Here is a 17,054-nt window from a genome sequence, read left to right on the forward strand (position 1 = left end):
AAGCCTTTTCAGATCCCCATACCCACCCCTGCCAACATCATCAGTGTTTTCTGTATCTTAAAATTATATTCTATATACTTATTTATACTTGGAGTTAGGAAGATATCAATTCAGGTTCTGTCTCTGACACACACATATTACCTGGGCAGGTAAGTCACATTACCTTTCTCATATTAGGTAGCCAACTCAGGCAATAAATTGTAAGTGAGCTGCCAATCATGTTCAGCAGTTTCCACACTGAGAATTCCCAACCCCAGTGAAATGGAGTGATGGCAAGAATAGAAAGTGAACTGACTGTCATCCAAGGCGTGACATCATGGAAAGAACTGAGATTGGAGCCATCGGATTTGGGTTCAAATTCGATCTTATTATTCCTCTATATAACAATGGACAAATCATGTTTACTTATTTGAGCTCCATTTTATAAGCTATAAAGTGACAGTAGTTGGTACCAGATGAGATTCCTTCCAACTCTAAATCCTCTAAATGGTTTAGGGTTAGATGTTCACACTCCAAATTAGATTTACCAAAGATTACACAGTTAGGAAATTGGATTTGAACCTATGATTTTTGTCTACATCACCAGTGTGGCCCATCTATACTCTAGTTGAAACTTATCAAGGGTGACTTTTAATATCTATAGGTTGAATCTAAGCTGAAATACTCTTAAATAAACAACTGAGAATGTTAGAGACCACTCAGACCTTTAGGTTAAAATTCTCACTATAAAAATCAATTATGTAATGCATGATACAAAATCTACAAATATAAATGCAGACCTTCATTAAGCCTTGACCTTAGAATCTGCAAAGATAATTACAATTCCTCAGAAAGCTAACTGGTCAAAGGTCTACTGGTGTCAATTCAAGTAGTTAAAAGAAATCATGACTCACTCTTCTTTCTGTTTCTCTCCCAGGAACAAAGTTAATAAACTTATAGTACAAAGGATATATAATACAAAAAGATATATAATGAATTTCAAATATCTGGAAGTAAGCCTCCATTCTGTGGATTATCAGTGATGGTCAGATGCCTACTAGAATCTAGCTAATTCCTCTGCCCCCCACCAAAGAGATGAGGTAAAAGAAGAAATTATCACAGACGAGCTACAAAACGAGACTTGCATCAAATTGCTCGAGTATTTGGGAATTTCCATGTGTGTTGGAGTATAGACATGTTAATAAATATTATTATAAATTATTATGATTTCAGTAATAATATGTTATTATGACAAAGATAATATATTTCGAGAATGCTAATCAAATTCCTTACATCCCACACTAATTCAACTGTATGTCCTTTAGCAAAGGAGAACTCTCCTCCCTTTTCAATCTGATCACATTCTAAAGCCCAATATAATTGCATTGGGGATTATGCTATTTTGGACTCTTACTGCAGTTTTTCCTCTCCTTTGGTGCAGAGGGCCAAGGAGTAACTATCCCCATCGAGATGCTAAAGTGCAAAAAAACATATGCTAACAGCATGTATAGCAGATTCCATAATGTTACTCAAAGTGATAGCATGATAAACTAATTATGTTCTGTCCAGCTTTCACTGTTTATTGCTCTGTTTTGGGGACACACATTTTTGGATTCTGGAACATTCATATTTGTGTAGCAAAGAAACCATGTGTTTTAGTGTTGTACAAGGTAAGGAGGGAAGGGGACAAAGCAGAGATACGGGCGGAGTGCTCTAAAACAACTTGAGGAAGGAGAGAATATTTTGAGAATAGCTTTATGCTAGTTGCTGGGAAGAGAGTAAAGGATCAATAAGTCCCTTTCTTGAAAGCATACAAGGGAATGAAGGTTCCAAAGGCATGGGCTATATCTCATTGTCTCTTCATACATTTAGAGAAGTTAAATTCCTATACATACTAAGTATTCTATTCATAATAATCATTCAGTGGACTGGATGGGGCTAGACCTACAATGTCATTGGAATAAGGAAATCTTTCTGCCCAGTGAAGGTGGGCATCTTTTCAGTATCTTAGAGTCTCAGAGAATAGCCCAAAGGGCTAGGAGGTAAAGAAATTTGCTCGTAGTCAGCTAACCAGTAAATGTCAAAGGTCTTCCTGGCTTTGAGGTTAGCCCACATTATCCACTCTATCACTTCGGCTCTAAAGAGCTCATCATATACACAAGCCATGTTATCACAGTATTCTACTACTACAACTTAGACTTGGTTTTTTTTTTTATAAGCTAAAGCAAGAAAAAGTCAAGCTGGACATTCGCACAGGCATTCTCGTCCCCCTTTCCTGGAATACATACCTCAAACCACTGCCCGTGGGACTGCATTTTCAGGATGACACAGGGGTCTGGCTTCGAAAGGGCATCTCTGTCAGAAATACCCTTGCACGCTACCCGCAGCTCAACTTTTGTCAGGCAGGGACTATTAAAGATTCCCAGTGTATTGGCAGCTGATTCATAAATGTTGCTCATCTTCTTCATTCTGTTTCATGAAAGAAAAAATAGAGAGAGAGAGAAAAGATATGTCAGTCAGAGCAATCTTTGTCAAAGAAGGGAGAAATACTTTTAGTTACTCTTCAATCAATTGACTATTCAACAGGCAGTTCCAAATACTAGCAATATTTGTTATCTTACTTTCCACCCCAATGGTGCAGTCCCAGTTTAAAAAAAAAAAAATTGTGCAGGAGTTTTGGCTCAGAATTCTACTTCCATCTGATTTGCATATATTTGCATATTAAACTCTTGAGTCTACAAAATAAAATTAATTAGTGCAGTAGAGTGCAAACTGTAATCTAGCTCCATATTAAGGTTGGAATGCACAAGAAATATTAACAATATCCAAGTTGCAATTCTTCCACGTTCTAGCCCTACGACCTTGGGAACATCATCGGATATCTCTGAGTCTGTTTCCTTATTTTTAAAATGGAAAAAGCAATATTTGAAATGTCTCCTTCTGAGGACTGAGAGGAGGATCCAATGAGTCAATGTATGTAATGTGCATGGTAAGGATGAAGATGATGATGACCAGCATGTCGATTGAGCTCATCCTCTCGACAACCCTGAAACATAAGTTCCCTTATCATCTCTATTTTACAGATGAGGAAACTGAGGTAGACAGAGATCAAGTGACTAACTTAAACACAAAGGTTATTAATATCAGATGCTAAGTTTGAATTCACGTCTTCCTGTCTAGTTCTCTATTCACTGCATCACCTAGTTGCCTAAAGATACAGTGCTAAATAAATGTTGTTGTCCTCCATTATTACTACCATTATTCTTTTCCCATGATACCTTTCATATCTGTCCCTTTTCTTCTACTCACTCTACTTTACTGGCCAATAACTGATCCAGGTCATCATGGTCTCTCACCTAGACTATAGACTCCTAACTGGTTTTCCTGTATCAAATTCTCTCTCCTGTCCAATCCACCCTCCTTAGAGTTGCTAAACTTGTATCCCTACAAGTCCAGGTCTGGCCACATCACTCCAAAGTTCAAGAAGTTTCAAGGACTCCCAGTACCTGAAATCTACGACACCAACTCCTCATTTGGCTTTTTGAGTCTTGATCAATCTGGATCTGATCTATCTTTTCCAGAACATTGTCGATTCTACCCAGTGTATGTTTTAATGATGTTTTTGTCATCCCCTAACTGCGCTTTTGTATTAATATAGGAATGTTCTCACGCATAGAATGTCCTCCCTCTTAATTTTTCCCTTTTGGAATCATTAGTTTTTTCAAGATCAGTTTAATTGCCACCTCCTAGCAGAAGTCTTTCCTGATTCCCCTCTCCCCCTCACATACTAATTTTGTGTTTATTTGTACTTGTTTTTCTTATATACATTGTTTCTTCCAGTTGAATATAAGCTCCCTGAGGGCAGGAATTATTTTCATCATTATAGCATAGGGGTGAAAGATAAAGCATCGAAGCCAAGAGGTCCTGGGTTCAAGTCTTAGGATCAGACAGGACATCAGGCTGCATGAGGGAGACATGGGAGCAAAACAGTTGGAAACTACAATTAAGCATTGAGATCAAGATAGTTCTTGAGTTATTTCAGTCATATCCAACTCTTCATTACCCTGTTTGGGTTTTCTTGACAAAGATACATGGTGATTTGCCATTTCCTTTTCCAGTTCATTTTCCAGATGAGGAAACTGAGACAAGTAAAGTTAAATGATTTGCCTGGGATCACATGGTTAATAAATGTCTGAAGTTGGATTTGAACTCAGGTTTTCCAGACTCCAGACCTAGCACACTATCCACTTACTTTTCTATGAGGTGTCCCTTCTAAATAATAAAGCAATTAGCATGTGCTGGGCAAGGTGACCCTGGGTAAATAACTTGACCTCTTAGTTTTCTAGAAAATTTACCAAGATCTATGTTGCAAAAAAAGGTGCTCAGCTGCATTGGAAGAAATTTCTTCACTGGAGAGTCCTCTATTATCAATGCAATCACAGACCTTTTCCTATAGTTTTATATGCATAGCACGGGGCATCCAGCAAGCACTTAGGAAGGGCTTGTTGATTAGACAAGAACGATCCTCTGCGTTCCAGTCAATTACATCCCATCCCAGGCTGAGCCAACAGGAGAGGACAGGAGTCGACTGCTTAATGGGCATGAGCTGGAGCAGAGCTTCCTCTCTCTCTTGCTGGGAGTGCTGCCTCAGGCCACCGGCCCCCAACTTGGTCCTATTCGAGTTCCCTATTAAGCTATCACTTTGGCATCTGCCAGGGAGCTGGCTGAACAGGGAGAGATTTCCTTTTTCATCCCTATAAACTCATTATCTCCCTTCTCTGGAAGCTTTGGGGTCACTTCTCCTTGATCCTGACTCAGAGACTGGAAGGGGAAAGGTAAGGCTCCAGATGATGTGGGGGGAGCCACAGGAGCATCTCACCCTGAAACCACAAATAAGCCCTTGAAATCAAGATAGTCAGATCCCCTCCTTTCACTACAAGGGCTCTGGACAGCAACTTCATTAATTAATTGACATTGTAAACTTTGTAAACTGACTTCTATAATCTCATTTGGAACTTCACAAAAACCTTGTGGGGACATTAATACAGGCATTAATATCCCAATTTTACAGAAAAAGAAACTGAGATTCTGACAATTCAAATGGCCTGCCTATCATACATAATAAATGTTAGAGGATGGAACCTCGGTCCAAATTCATCTGACTCTAAACCCACTAGTCTGTTCCCTTTACCATGTGGTCAAAGGTTAGAGAAGCAGAGAGTCTCAGAGTGAGGAGAGTAATGTGGTTCATCGCCCTAATTTCTGAGTGAGACAGCCTGGACATAACTTTTCAGGAGAGGAAAAGGAGTGTTTATGGAGTTTCGGTTCAGAACTAAAAAGTTCTACTTAGGAGTTCAAAGGCATGAATTCAAATCTAGCTTTACTAGATCTTTACTTGAATGATTTTGGAAAGGGAAAGGGCAGGAAATGAGCATTTATTTAGCACCTACTATGTGTTAGGCACTGCACTAAGGTTTTTGCAAATATTATCTCATTCAGTCTCCCCCAATAATCCTATTAGGAATGTGCTATTATTTTCATCTCTGTTTTACATGTGAAGAAGCTGAGGCAAACAGAAGTTAAATGACCTGTTCAAAGTCATTCTGCTAGTAAGTGAAGTCAAATTTGAACTCAGTTCTCTGCATCCACTGCACCACCTAGACGTGTTTAGCAAGACCTTAAAGCTCCCTAAGCCTCAGTATCTTTATTTGTAAGGTGAAGGGGTTGGACTTAATGATCTCTATTATCCTTCTCTGCTTTGGTGTATGCTCCTATGAGCCCATCCTTCAGTTCAGCAAAGTAAACACAGGATGTTGAGTTAAGAGATCCAAGTTCAAATTCCAGCTTTTGCTCTTACTAGACGTGTCGTCCTGGGAAAAGTCATTCCCAAAAAAGAGAATACTGTTATTTGCACCATATGATTTATAGGGAAGCTTATTGCAAATCATAAAGTGCTATTTGATGTCAGGTAAATGGTGGAGGGGATTGGGTGCTAGGACTGAAATCTGGAAAATTCAGGTTCAAATCCTGCTTTAGATCCTTGCTAGCTGGGCTACTCTAGACAAGTCACATAAATTCTGTCTACCTCAAATTATTCAAATATAAAATTATAAATAAATTTATGAATAAAAATATCAAAGAGTTATAGTTAGGATCAAATTAGATAATGCAAAATAAATACTCTGTAAACCTTATGATGCTATATATCCATTAGGTAAATACTCAGAATTTTCATTGCATTAACTAATTCCAAGTAAAACCCTAGAGTCACTTCAGATATGATTCTGCCAGAATATAGTAATAATTCAAAGCACACAATTATCCCCATGGAAAATGAGTCTCTCTGTCTCACTGCACAATAATATAAAATTGAACAATAATATAATAGATCATAGATGTAAATCTAGATAGGACATCAAATTTCATCCAATCTCCTCATTGCATGGAGGAAACTAAGCCTATTAGTTACCCACAGCTGCAAAGATAGTGAATGCCTAAGGTAAGATTTGAATCTGGGTCTTCTGGGCTTCCCATACTGCCCCAGTGTGACTTACTGTCTTAGAATCTAAGAAACTTCCAACTTCAAGAGATCTTAGAATTCCCCCTCATTTTACAGATGAGAAAACTATGGCCCAGAAGCTTCACTTTCTCTTTTTCTCCTGTCACAATCCTCTTCTGAAAAATTATCAGACTGTATCATTGAAGCATTTTCTTTTTACTTTCCAACCTTGTTACCATTATAAGTCTGACCCACTCATCATTATTCCATCTAATATCATAAAGCTACAAGCTGTTATGTGCAACAATTTCAGAGCTTAGTTCTATAATCAAATATAACTTCAACCAAGTTTAAACACAATTCCTGTACTTCAGGATTATTGTGCTACATGCTAATCAAATAAAACAGTAAATAATTCCCAGAAATAACTATAATTAGCATTATTTTAACACAGACCAATATGGTTTTTTTCCTTTTTCTCTTATAAATTCTTCATTATCAGCAGCAATGTCAACAGGATTTCATGGTACCATGTACAAATTCCTCTTTGTCACACATATTAATATTAATATTTGTTTAAAAGACTTTTATTTTTAAACTGGATCTAATCAACATCAAAGTTTTCTTCTGTCCTCTCCCTCACCACCCTGTCAAAACTGAAGCTATCTATACTTTCCTTACCTATGTGAAGGGTACACACAGAGCTACCATGGCACAATTTTTTTTTACGTTCTGAATTTGGAGTAAAAAGATTTGATTTCCAATCCATATTGTCTGTTTTTTTTTTCCACTTTGGACAAATAATTGAACTTCTTCTGGGCTTAGATTGCCTTATCTGCAAAATTAGAATATTAGAACATCCTAGAAGGATTCTTTTAGTTCTAAATCTATAATCCTCCCTCTCAAGGAATGCATCGAGGCCCTTCCTTGTCCACTGTCTAGAAGGATGGAGCAGAGTATTCTGGGTATAGGAGGGGCAGATGTGCTGGGCAAGAAGGCTGTAGATGACCAGCCAGGGAAAGATAATACAATTCTCACACCAAGTGACCCAAGTAACAAGACAAACAGCAGTAGTTTAGAGGAGATGAGGTTTTTGAAGGGTATCTGGGGATCTTAGAGATTTCTCTCCCCATAATCTTGGAGTCTTAGAGAAGAGAGAATAGAAAAAGAAAAGATAATGGGAAGAAAGAAGTAAGCCACTGGGATAGACACTTGTTCAGGTATCTTGGTCTGAAGTTTTAGGGTAATTGCACTTTGCTTCAACTTCTCAAACTATAGCTATCCACCACCCCTCCTCCTCATTCAGAAATCAGTCTCCAAATGCTTTTCCTGAAGAACCCAAATGACCAAAAATAACTCCTATTCTCAGGGATTCACCCTGTTCTCTTGGTTTCCAGGAAACAGTGTTGGCAATATGATGTGCTAAGCCAGAACTAGATCAGGACCCCAAGATCCTCTCCAGAGAGAATGAAGAAGTGAAATGGACTTCAAAAAAGGAGAACTTTCTGTTTTTCACATTGTCCCCCTTCTTTCCTTCTCTCTTGTTCCTTCCTTCCTCCCTTTATTTTATCTCTCTTCCCTTCTCTCTTCTCTTTTCGTCTTGCTGCTTTTCTCTCCCACCTCAATCCTGTACTTTCTCCATTATCAGAGTCACCTCTATTCTAGGAATGTCTCCACATTTTCAATCTCTTCTCTGGAACTTGAAGTAATTAGTGAATAAAATATGGAACTTAATGAGAGAACCTGAGTTCCAATTTCATCTCAGACACTCACTAGCCGTATGATCAAATGCAGCCTTGGACCTCTGTCAGCTTCAGTTACTTCATCTCTAAGACAGGTGCTATGGATAGCACTTATCTGACAAGGTTGCTAAGAGAATCAAATGAAATAATAAATCTAAGCTGCTTGTGAAATCTTAAAACATACTATTATTGCTATATTATTATGTCTAACATGTATTACCTCTACGATATTTATGTGATATTGGGTCTCTGTTTTCCTTTTAGCATTATTATGGATATCTTCTCCCCTCAGCTACAGCTATAGTACAAAATTTTTAAGATCAACTGTAGTTTCAGAGAACAAATGAGGAAAAGAGCTACCTATTTCCTACGAGAGAGGTGATGGATTTAAGATTCTATATGATACACATTTTAGGACATGCCCAATGGGAAAATTTGTTTTGCTTATCTATGAATATTTGTTGCTCATTTCTTTCAGTGAAAGAGGAGAGGTGGGAGGGAGAGGAAAAAATGTCTTTTAATTTATAAAAATTAATTTTTAAAAACTTTGAGGGTAGGGACCATATCATACTTCATTGTATCTCTAGCCCAATTAATATTTTGGTTTTGTCATTGTAATTTAATATATCATGCCTTATGTGGTAGCTGGCACAAAGAAGGTAGATGAGTTAATCAAATTTGGGGGGGGGGGGAAATGATGATGGTGATGGTGGTAGTGATAGCACTGGTCCATCCCAGCATCCTATCTTCCCTTTGCCTCTGCTGGGATTGGGTACTGAAAGAAGAGCATGGGCTTGCCAAATAAATACATCACCAACTTTACAGTCTTCCTCAGAGTACCCATTATACCTAAGCCAATAAAACTGTGCTCGGAGAGATATAAAGTCATTCCTGGCCAAGCATCCAGAGATCTGGATAGTAGCTTAAAGGGATTATGGATGTCTACATGACCCCTGGGCTTTTACACTCATCTGATTTTAACCTGACTGTAAATCACAAATTAAAAGTGACCCTCCCTATAAACATAGCCATGCAGATGGGTGACCTGCCACTTTCCTCCACTCAAGAGAACAGAGGTAAATAGGCAATTTCACACTCCGTTAACGGGCGGTATTAACATGGCCAGATTATCAATACATTTTCCAGAGGCCTCTTTAAATCCTTCTCAGTGCCTTTCACACAATAGTCAGGTTTTGAGGAGACTAATTTGGAGAGGGAACATTGTTTTGATAAAAGCTGACATTTGGCCAATTTTAGAAGTGAATTAAACCTATCCTTTGCCAAAGATAATTTAAGTAATAAAAAAGAGCCATTTCAGCATATACACTTGCTTTATTTCTCTAATAAGACAAACTTATCCTGAAGCTTAATTAGTTTCTGTGTGAGTTGAAAACAATGCCGAAGAGGGAAGGGAAGCAAGCTTGGCTCTTGAGGAACCGACTGAGCAGAACTTTCCTTGGCACTCTATTTTAAAAAATGGGTGCATAAATCTCTACTTTTCCTATCATTATTCCAACTTTCTAAATTTTGGTCCCATTTTTGCTGGCAGATGGGGAGCAGGAAATATCTTCAGCATGATAAAGGAAGATATTGCCAAAGACAAGTAGAGATGTTGTTCTGACACATCATGGAACAGAACCTACCATACCAATAGTTCCTTGTAGATGTCATGGGATAGTCCCAGTATGGATAGTCCTTCCATTGATAACTAGTTTATACACACATAGACAACTTTCCTAATATTTAGTTGATAAGTCTTAAAGAGTTGGCCGAGCTTCAGAGAAATTAAATGATTCCCCTAATGTTAAAAGATGAGTAAATGTCAGGGGAATGTTTGAATTCAGAACCTTCCCAATTTCAAACTCTATTCAAATTCTATTCACAATTACCTTTCCTATCAGTAATTATTGCTTCTGAAAACCAATTTTCTTGTCTCCTTTAGTAGATTTCTTCCTTCTCTTCCCAGTCTAGACAAATAGTAGTTAGACATTCACAAGCCAAATTAGACCTGGGACATGAGAAAGATGAATACTAGATTGAATGCATTAAAAGTCAAAGAATGTTCTCCTGGAAAAGTTTATATCGATTAATCCCAGAAAAAGCAGGGAGACTTTACTCAGAAATATATTCTCTGGTAACATCAATGACTATAGAATCATAGCATGAATGGGATTATAAATTTCAAACTATAAAGAACTAAACTCTTCATTTTTTAGATGGGCACACTAAGACTTACGAAACACAAATGATTTATCTAAGGTCCCACAGCTAACTAGTATGGCTAAGTAAAACAAATCCCCACACTGGCCTTATCTGAAAAGGTTTATAAATGCTTTGCTAATATTATATGATCTTCATAATAAACCTGGAAGATATTATTTACCCCATTTTACAGATGGGGAAACTGAGGCAGAAGTTAAATAATTTGACCATAGTCACACAGCTAGTCTCTGGGGCCAAATTCAAACTTTTGTCAACTACAAATCTCACTTTTTTTCCATTGCACCATTAGCATCCAAGACAGAATTGCAGAATTTCAGAGTTAAAAGGAATCTAAGTAACAATCTAAGCCAATAAACTCTGGAAAAAAATAGCTTCCTCTTCAATGTACCTGACAAGTGGTGATTCAGGTTTCTCTTGAGGATCTCCAATAAGAAGGAGCCAACGCCAAGCCTGTTCCATAATGGATCAGAGGAAGGAACTCCAATCTGATTCTCTAAGACAGATCCCTTCTCCACCTGAGATCCCCTCAAATATCAGAAGAAAGCTGCCATGTTTCCCTTAAGACCTCTCTATCTTAAACATCCCCATTTCTTTCTACCAGTCCATTATTATTTTTTATCTTTCATTCTCTGAGAGGACCATGGCATTGGGTCCTGATATGCAAGCAAATTGGATCTGAATGAGGGAGGGCTGGGCAAAGTCACCAGCCTACTTTCTCCTCCAGAGCCATCTAGGCCCAGTGGCCAGAAATAGGTGAGCATGACTAGAATGGCCTCTTCTACCCGTCCCCTTAAAGCATGAACTAGAGGCCTTCTGTGATTGTAATAGCCCTCCATTAGACAACAGAGGTACCTGGAGAGTAGAGTTTTAGATTAAAAACTGATTAAAATTAGTCTGGCAATACCTATAACCTGATTCTGCAAAGCCCCAGCATGTCTATAGTTATCTTGACTTCAAAATTCTCAGACAAAAACTTGATTTCACTTAAAAATAAAAATACACACCACTGAAAGGTCTTTGTTTTTCTGCTTTGGGATTTCATCTAAATTGAAAATACAATAACTACTCACAACCTGACCCCTTATTGACAGGCGCAGAAGCTTTGCCCTCCTTCAAAGGGCTCACTTACTGGGGTCAGACCCAGTGAGGACGCAGAACCACTTTAGCTCCATTGTACTTCTGAACTCCTAAGCTCACTTGAGCAGTCTCTATCTCCTTTGGGAGCTGAGATTATGAAGGTGCACCACTGCAAGCTGATGTATTCAGTGCTTTTTAGGAGGAAATCAGGGAAAAACACAGAATCAGGCTAGACAGACTGTGTTCGGTATGCAGCTAACCTCTATAGAAACAAGCTTGTCTTGTGGAAGAACTTGAGATAACTACCAGATCAATCAACCAATGGGCTTTAAGTAATGGTTATGATAGGCTGGGTACTATATCATTTTTGTTGCTCAGTAGTTCAGTCATGTAGATGAGATCCAATCTCCAAAAGCAAAAAAATAAACAAAAGTCCTTTCAGTGCTGAATATTTTTATTTTAAAGCAAAATCAATTCATGAACCTATTTGGGGTTTTCTTGACAAAGGTACTGGAGTGATTTCTCTTTTCCTTCTCCAACTCATTTTACAAATGAGGAAACCTCTGAGGTAAATAGAGTTACATGACTTGCCCAGAGTCACATAGCTAGGAAGTATCTGAGATCAGATTTGAACTCTGGGAGATGAGGCTTCCTGACTCCAGATCTGGCTCTATCCATTGAGCAACCTAGCTACTTAATCTGTAACCACAGACCATCAGAGACAGGAAGGAATGCTGGATATAGATATAAATTGAGAAGAAAAATTCTACAGCCTGGAGCAGATGAGGCCATTTCACTAAAGAAGGGAAAGGGACCTGTGTGTGCCAAAATGTTTGTGGCAGCTCTTTTCGTAGTGACTAGAAACTGGAAGATGAATGGATGTCCATCAATTGGAGAATGGTTGGGTAAATTATGGTATATGAAGGTTATGGAATGTTATTGCTCCGTAAGAAGTGACCAGCAGGATGAATACAGAGAGACTTGGAGAGACTTAAATCAACTGATGCTGAGTGAAATGAGCAGAACCAGAAGACCATTATACACTTCAACAATGATACTGAATGAGGATGTATTCTGATGGAAGTGGATATCTTCAACAAAGAGAAGAGCTAATCCAATTCCAATTGGTCAATGATGGGCAGAATCAGCTACACCCAGAGAAGGAACACTGGGAAATGAGTGTAAACTGTGAGCATTGTTTTTGTTTTGTTTTGTTTTTCTTCCCAGATTATTTTTACCTTCTGAATACAATCCTTTCTTTGCAACAACAACAACAACAAAATTCAGTTCTGCACATATATATTGTACCAAGCATATACTGTAAGATATTTAATATGTATGGGAATGCCTGCCATCTAGGGGAGAGGGTGGAGGGAAGGAGGGGAAAAATTCGGAGCAGAAGGGAGTACAAGGGATAATGTTGTAAAAAAAAATTACCTATTCATATGTACTGTCAAAGAAAATGTTATAATTATAAAAATTAATAAAAATTTTTTTACCATTTCCTCCTGTAACCCATTTTAAGGACAGTCCAAGCCAGCAGTGTTCTCTTCTTCAAGTCTCTCCTACCTCCAAATCCCACACTCTTTTCATTCTACCAAGGTGATTCATCTGTAGTCATCCTCAATTCCTCACTCTCAACCACTCTACACATACAATCAGTCACCAAATCAGAAGGTTATTTTGAAGCAGCAAAATGTCTGAAATGTAAAGTAGCTTGAGTAGGCACATGTGGAAGCCAGTCTCGTTCCTTGAACACTAAAGGTTTTTTGAGCAGAAAGTGACAATTTAAGTTTGGGAATGAGAACTGAATTTGGAGGTAGAAGACTTGGGTTCAAATCCTGCCAGTGACTCTGACAACTTGTGAGTTGGGCCAGTCACTTAGACGCCTTTGTTTTCACTTTAAGAAGATTAAACTAAATAACCTTTTGGACCTCATCCAACTCTAACTCTATGAACCAATGAATATTTATTTGTACCAATTTTCTGAAGTCCTTTAAGTAATATAATTTTAAATATATTTAAAATTCCCCATCCAATTTTGTTAATGCTATTAATTCATTTAGCAAACTAGGCAAAGAAAAATTTCATCCCTATTCAACAAGGCCTAAATTCTAGAATCTATATTAATAAGACTGCTATCTTTTTATAAATATTTATTAACTGCCTTCAGTGTGCAAGGTACTATATCAGGAACCAGGTCTACCCAACACTCTGCATCAAGGAGTTTATATCCAACAACATTTAAGGGACAGACCAGAGAGCAGGTAGATATCCATTGCCAACATGGAGGATGGGATGAGCAAGATAAAGGAAGTGGGAGGACAAAGGACAACGTGAAAATGGGCAAGAGGCCACAGAACATAAAGGGAGAAAGACTGAATTAAGAATTGAAGAGTAAATCAGAAGTAGAGAGAACTTTTCAAAAGCTTTCTTTCTTCTTTCCCCATTTTTCAAAGGGAAGATAAATTCATCTTTGAAACTAGTTCTGAAGCAATAATCTGAGCCCAAGTCCAAGATCTGAAGCCTTGGTCAAGGTCTTGGTTTGCCATCTGCAACAGCTCCTAGACCCTGAAACTTGATGAAGGTCAGATTTATGAACATTGGCAAAAAATCTTAAAGTGAAGTTATGACTTGCTTAAAGTCACACAAATCGAATGAATCAGAAGTAGAATTTGAACACAGCTCCTTTCATAAGTATTTTTGGCTCTTCCCTCTTCTACACCATATAACTAATGGGTTGCCAACTTTCAGACACTCTATGTCCACAGCATCACTCCAACTTATCTCCTCATTGCTCATTCGTCACCACATTACCCAATAATCTAATGATTTCATTGATTTAATTATGTGATTCATCTAATCAAAGACCTACAGGTCTTCCTTGTTGCTTTCTCAACGAACATTCAACTCCACTTATCATGATCATAAAGGTTCTCAACAATCAAACAACATCTATCCGTTTTGGCTTTTTTTCTTCCCAAACACCCCTTCATGCATTCAGTGTTCCCAGTAGACTGAACTAGTCTCCACCCCCTGTTCTCATCCCATCTGCTTGCTTTTGCTTACATTGTCTTCTGTGCCAGGAATAGAGGACAGGACCGTCTTCCTTTCTTCAAGGCTCACATCTGAAGCTCTCTCTTCCATGAGTTCTTTATAGATCTTCCCTAGCTGCCCTCCCCACTTTCTCCTGGTGGTCTTCCTGGACCTCTCCTGTGCACTTTTGACATCTTAACAATATCACCATGATTTATGTAAATATTTTATCCTTTTTGACTTAGACTTTTAGTTCATTGAAGACAGAAATAACCCTTTCATCCTTAAAGTCTCAGTGCTGAACCTAATCCTTCACACATAGTAACTGCTTAATAATAAGTCTTACCTAAACTTGGGACTCAATGACTGAATAATGGAGTCTACAACAACAAAGATAAAATCCCAAAATATATTTTAAATGTTATCAAAATACATTAAACATGTCCAAGGGTTGGGCAAGGGTTTGCCATCATTTTGCTCCCTACTCCCCCACACACATTTAAAATAGTTTTGTTCGTTGCCTCCAAAATATTCAACAACTAATCCTTTAACACTTTTTAAACACTTATTATAAGCAAGCTTCTATATTAGGTACTAGCATAGAAAACAGGAAAAAAACACATACACATACTGTATTTATTCTCAAGAGGCTTACAATCTTTGGCACCTATAATATATGTGTGTTTTATGCATATAAGAGATATTACAGGAAGATAAAGGAGAAAAACACTTAACACTGAAGACAAAAAAATTACTCATGCATATATACTGTCAAAAAATTATAAATAAAATTTAAAAAACAAAAACAAAAACAAAAAAACACTGAGGACAAATAAAACACCTGTAGTTGGAAGAGAAATGGAACCTGAGCTGGGCTATTAAGAAAAGAATTTCAAGAGACATGGGGGAAATATATTCTAGGCATATGGGCAAGAATAGCAATACAAATATATAGAGAGGCCAGAGAATATAGAACATGATTAAAATACATCTAATAGTCTGGTTTGACTGGAATAAAAAGAGATTTATAAGGAGGTGGGGAGGATAATATAAGCCTGGAAAGTTAGGTTAGACTCAGATTGTGATAGTTCTTAAATATCAGCCCAAAAAGTTTATAAGCAATAGGGAATTGTGATTCTTGAATAGTGTAATGACATAGCCAGACCTCTACATTAGAGATATTAATTCCAAATATGTCTGAAGGATGAGTTTGAAGAAGAAAAATAGTAAAAACAAATGGATCAGAGAAAAGGTTATTGCAATGATTCAGGAGAGACAATGAGGGTCCAAACTAAGAGACTGGCAGTGAGAAGAGTGAGAATTGAATAGATGAATGTGAGATACAATCACCAGAAATGCAGCAAATGGTTGGATGTGGAGGTCAAAAGGAAGAGAAAAGTCAAAGGGATTTCAAGGTTTTGAGCTATGCCGACTGGGAGGATGATGTTATCATTGATAGAAATACACATTTTTATAATGGACAGCTCCAAATCTCCTATATTGGAAGCCTTCTGAGAAAAGGAGAATTACTTAGAAAATAAGTGTCTATGGAATAGTGGGGAATGGTGTTCAAGGGGCTTCCAGACTCTCACCTTTCAATTATAATTTAATTAGGTAATGAAAGAAATATAGAGTTTCAGTAAAGCAGGAGTCCTGCCCTCAAGGAGATTCTAATCTAGCAGGAAAATAAGACACAAAGTCAGACAACTATAAAACTCATCTTCACGTGATCAGTACATCAGAAGGTACAAATAAAAATGCTGTGTGAGATCTAAGGGGGACAGTCATTATCAACAGGAAAGTCAAAGGGGAGGTGGCAGTGAAGTTAGAATATAAAGAAAGAGGAGAAATTCAACAAGTGAAGAGGGGAAAGGAGGCCATATCAGATAAAGGGAATGTCACAAACAAAGGCGTAGAAAACCGTCCAGTTTGAAGGTTAGAGTACAACATGGGAAATGGTAGGGGATAAAACTAGAAAGATCAGATGACCATGAAGACTACCCAAAGTGGTTTGGATATTACTAGATAGGTAAAAGAGAGCTACTGTGGATGTTTGAACAAAAGATTAAATCTATTTATCATAAAAAAAAAATTAGTCAGGCAACGTTACAAAGGATAGTTTGAGAACAGAGAGCTATGGGAAGATCTAGTCAGACACTATTAATAACCTTCCCCCTTCATGGACTTATGATTTCACAGGTGTAGAAGATTTTCTATCAATGAACACCTTCTCTGAAGCGTACAGTCTGAGGCAGTTGTCAAGGGTGCTGAGTAGTTAAGTGACTTAACAAAAAACCTATGTTAAGTATGGAGATAGACTTTCTTCACTCTAAGCCCAATTCTCTGTCCAAAATAGTAAACTGACTCTCATTAATAGTGTAAGTGGACAGCAAGGAAGGTCTATACTAAGGGCTCAACAACAGAAACAAAGAAAGGAACAATGTGAGAGATAATGTGGAGGGGAATCACTAGGGTTTGGTAAATGGACATGAGAAGTG

The 17,054-nt window shown here is 37.8% G+C and overlaps 1 protein-coding gene across 2 annotated transcripts in view; it reads right to left on the minus strand.

Moving 5' to 3' along the window:
* CPNE4 (copine 4) overlaps positions 1–17,054 on the minus strand; it is a 419,473-nt gene that overhangs the window by 298,328 nt on the left and 104,091 nt on the right. For both annotated transcript variants that reach the window (XM_074271064.1, XM_074271065.1), the window contains exon 2: positions 2,268–2,448. In XM_074271064.1, the coding sequence (XP_074127165.1) occupies positions 2,268–2,447 (180 nt within the window). In that variant the 5' untranslated portion in view covers position 2,448. The remainder of the gene's footprint in view (positions 1–2,267; positions 2,449–17,054) is intronic.

The sequence above is a fragment of the Sminthopsis crassicaudata genome, chromosome 5 (genome assembly GCF_048593235.1).
Source record: "Sminthopsis crassicaudata isolate SCR6 chromosome 5, ASM4859323v1, whole genome shotgun sequence".
NCBI classification, from domain to species: Eukaryota; Metazoa; Chordata; class Mammalia; order Dasyuromorphia; family Dasyuridae; genus Sminthopsis; species Sminthopsis crassicaudata.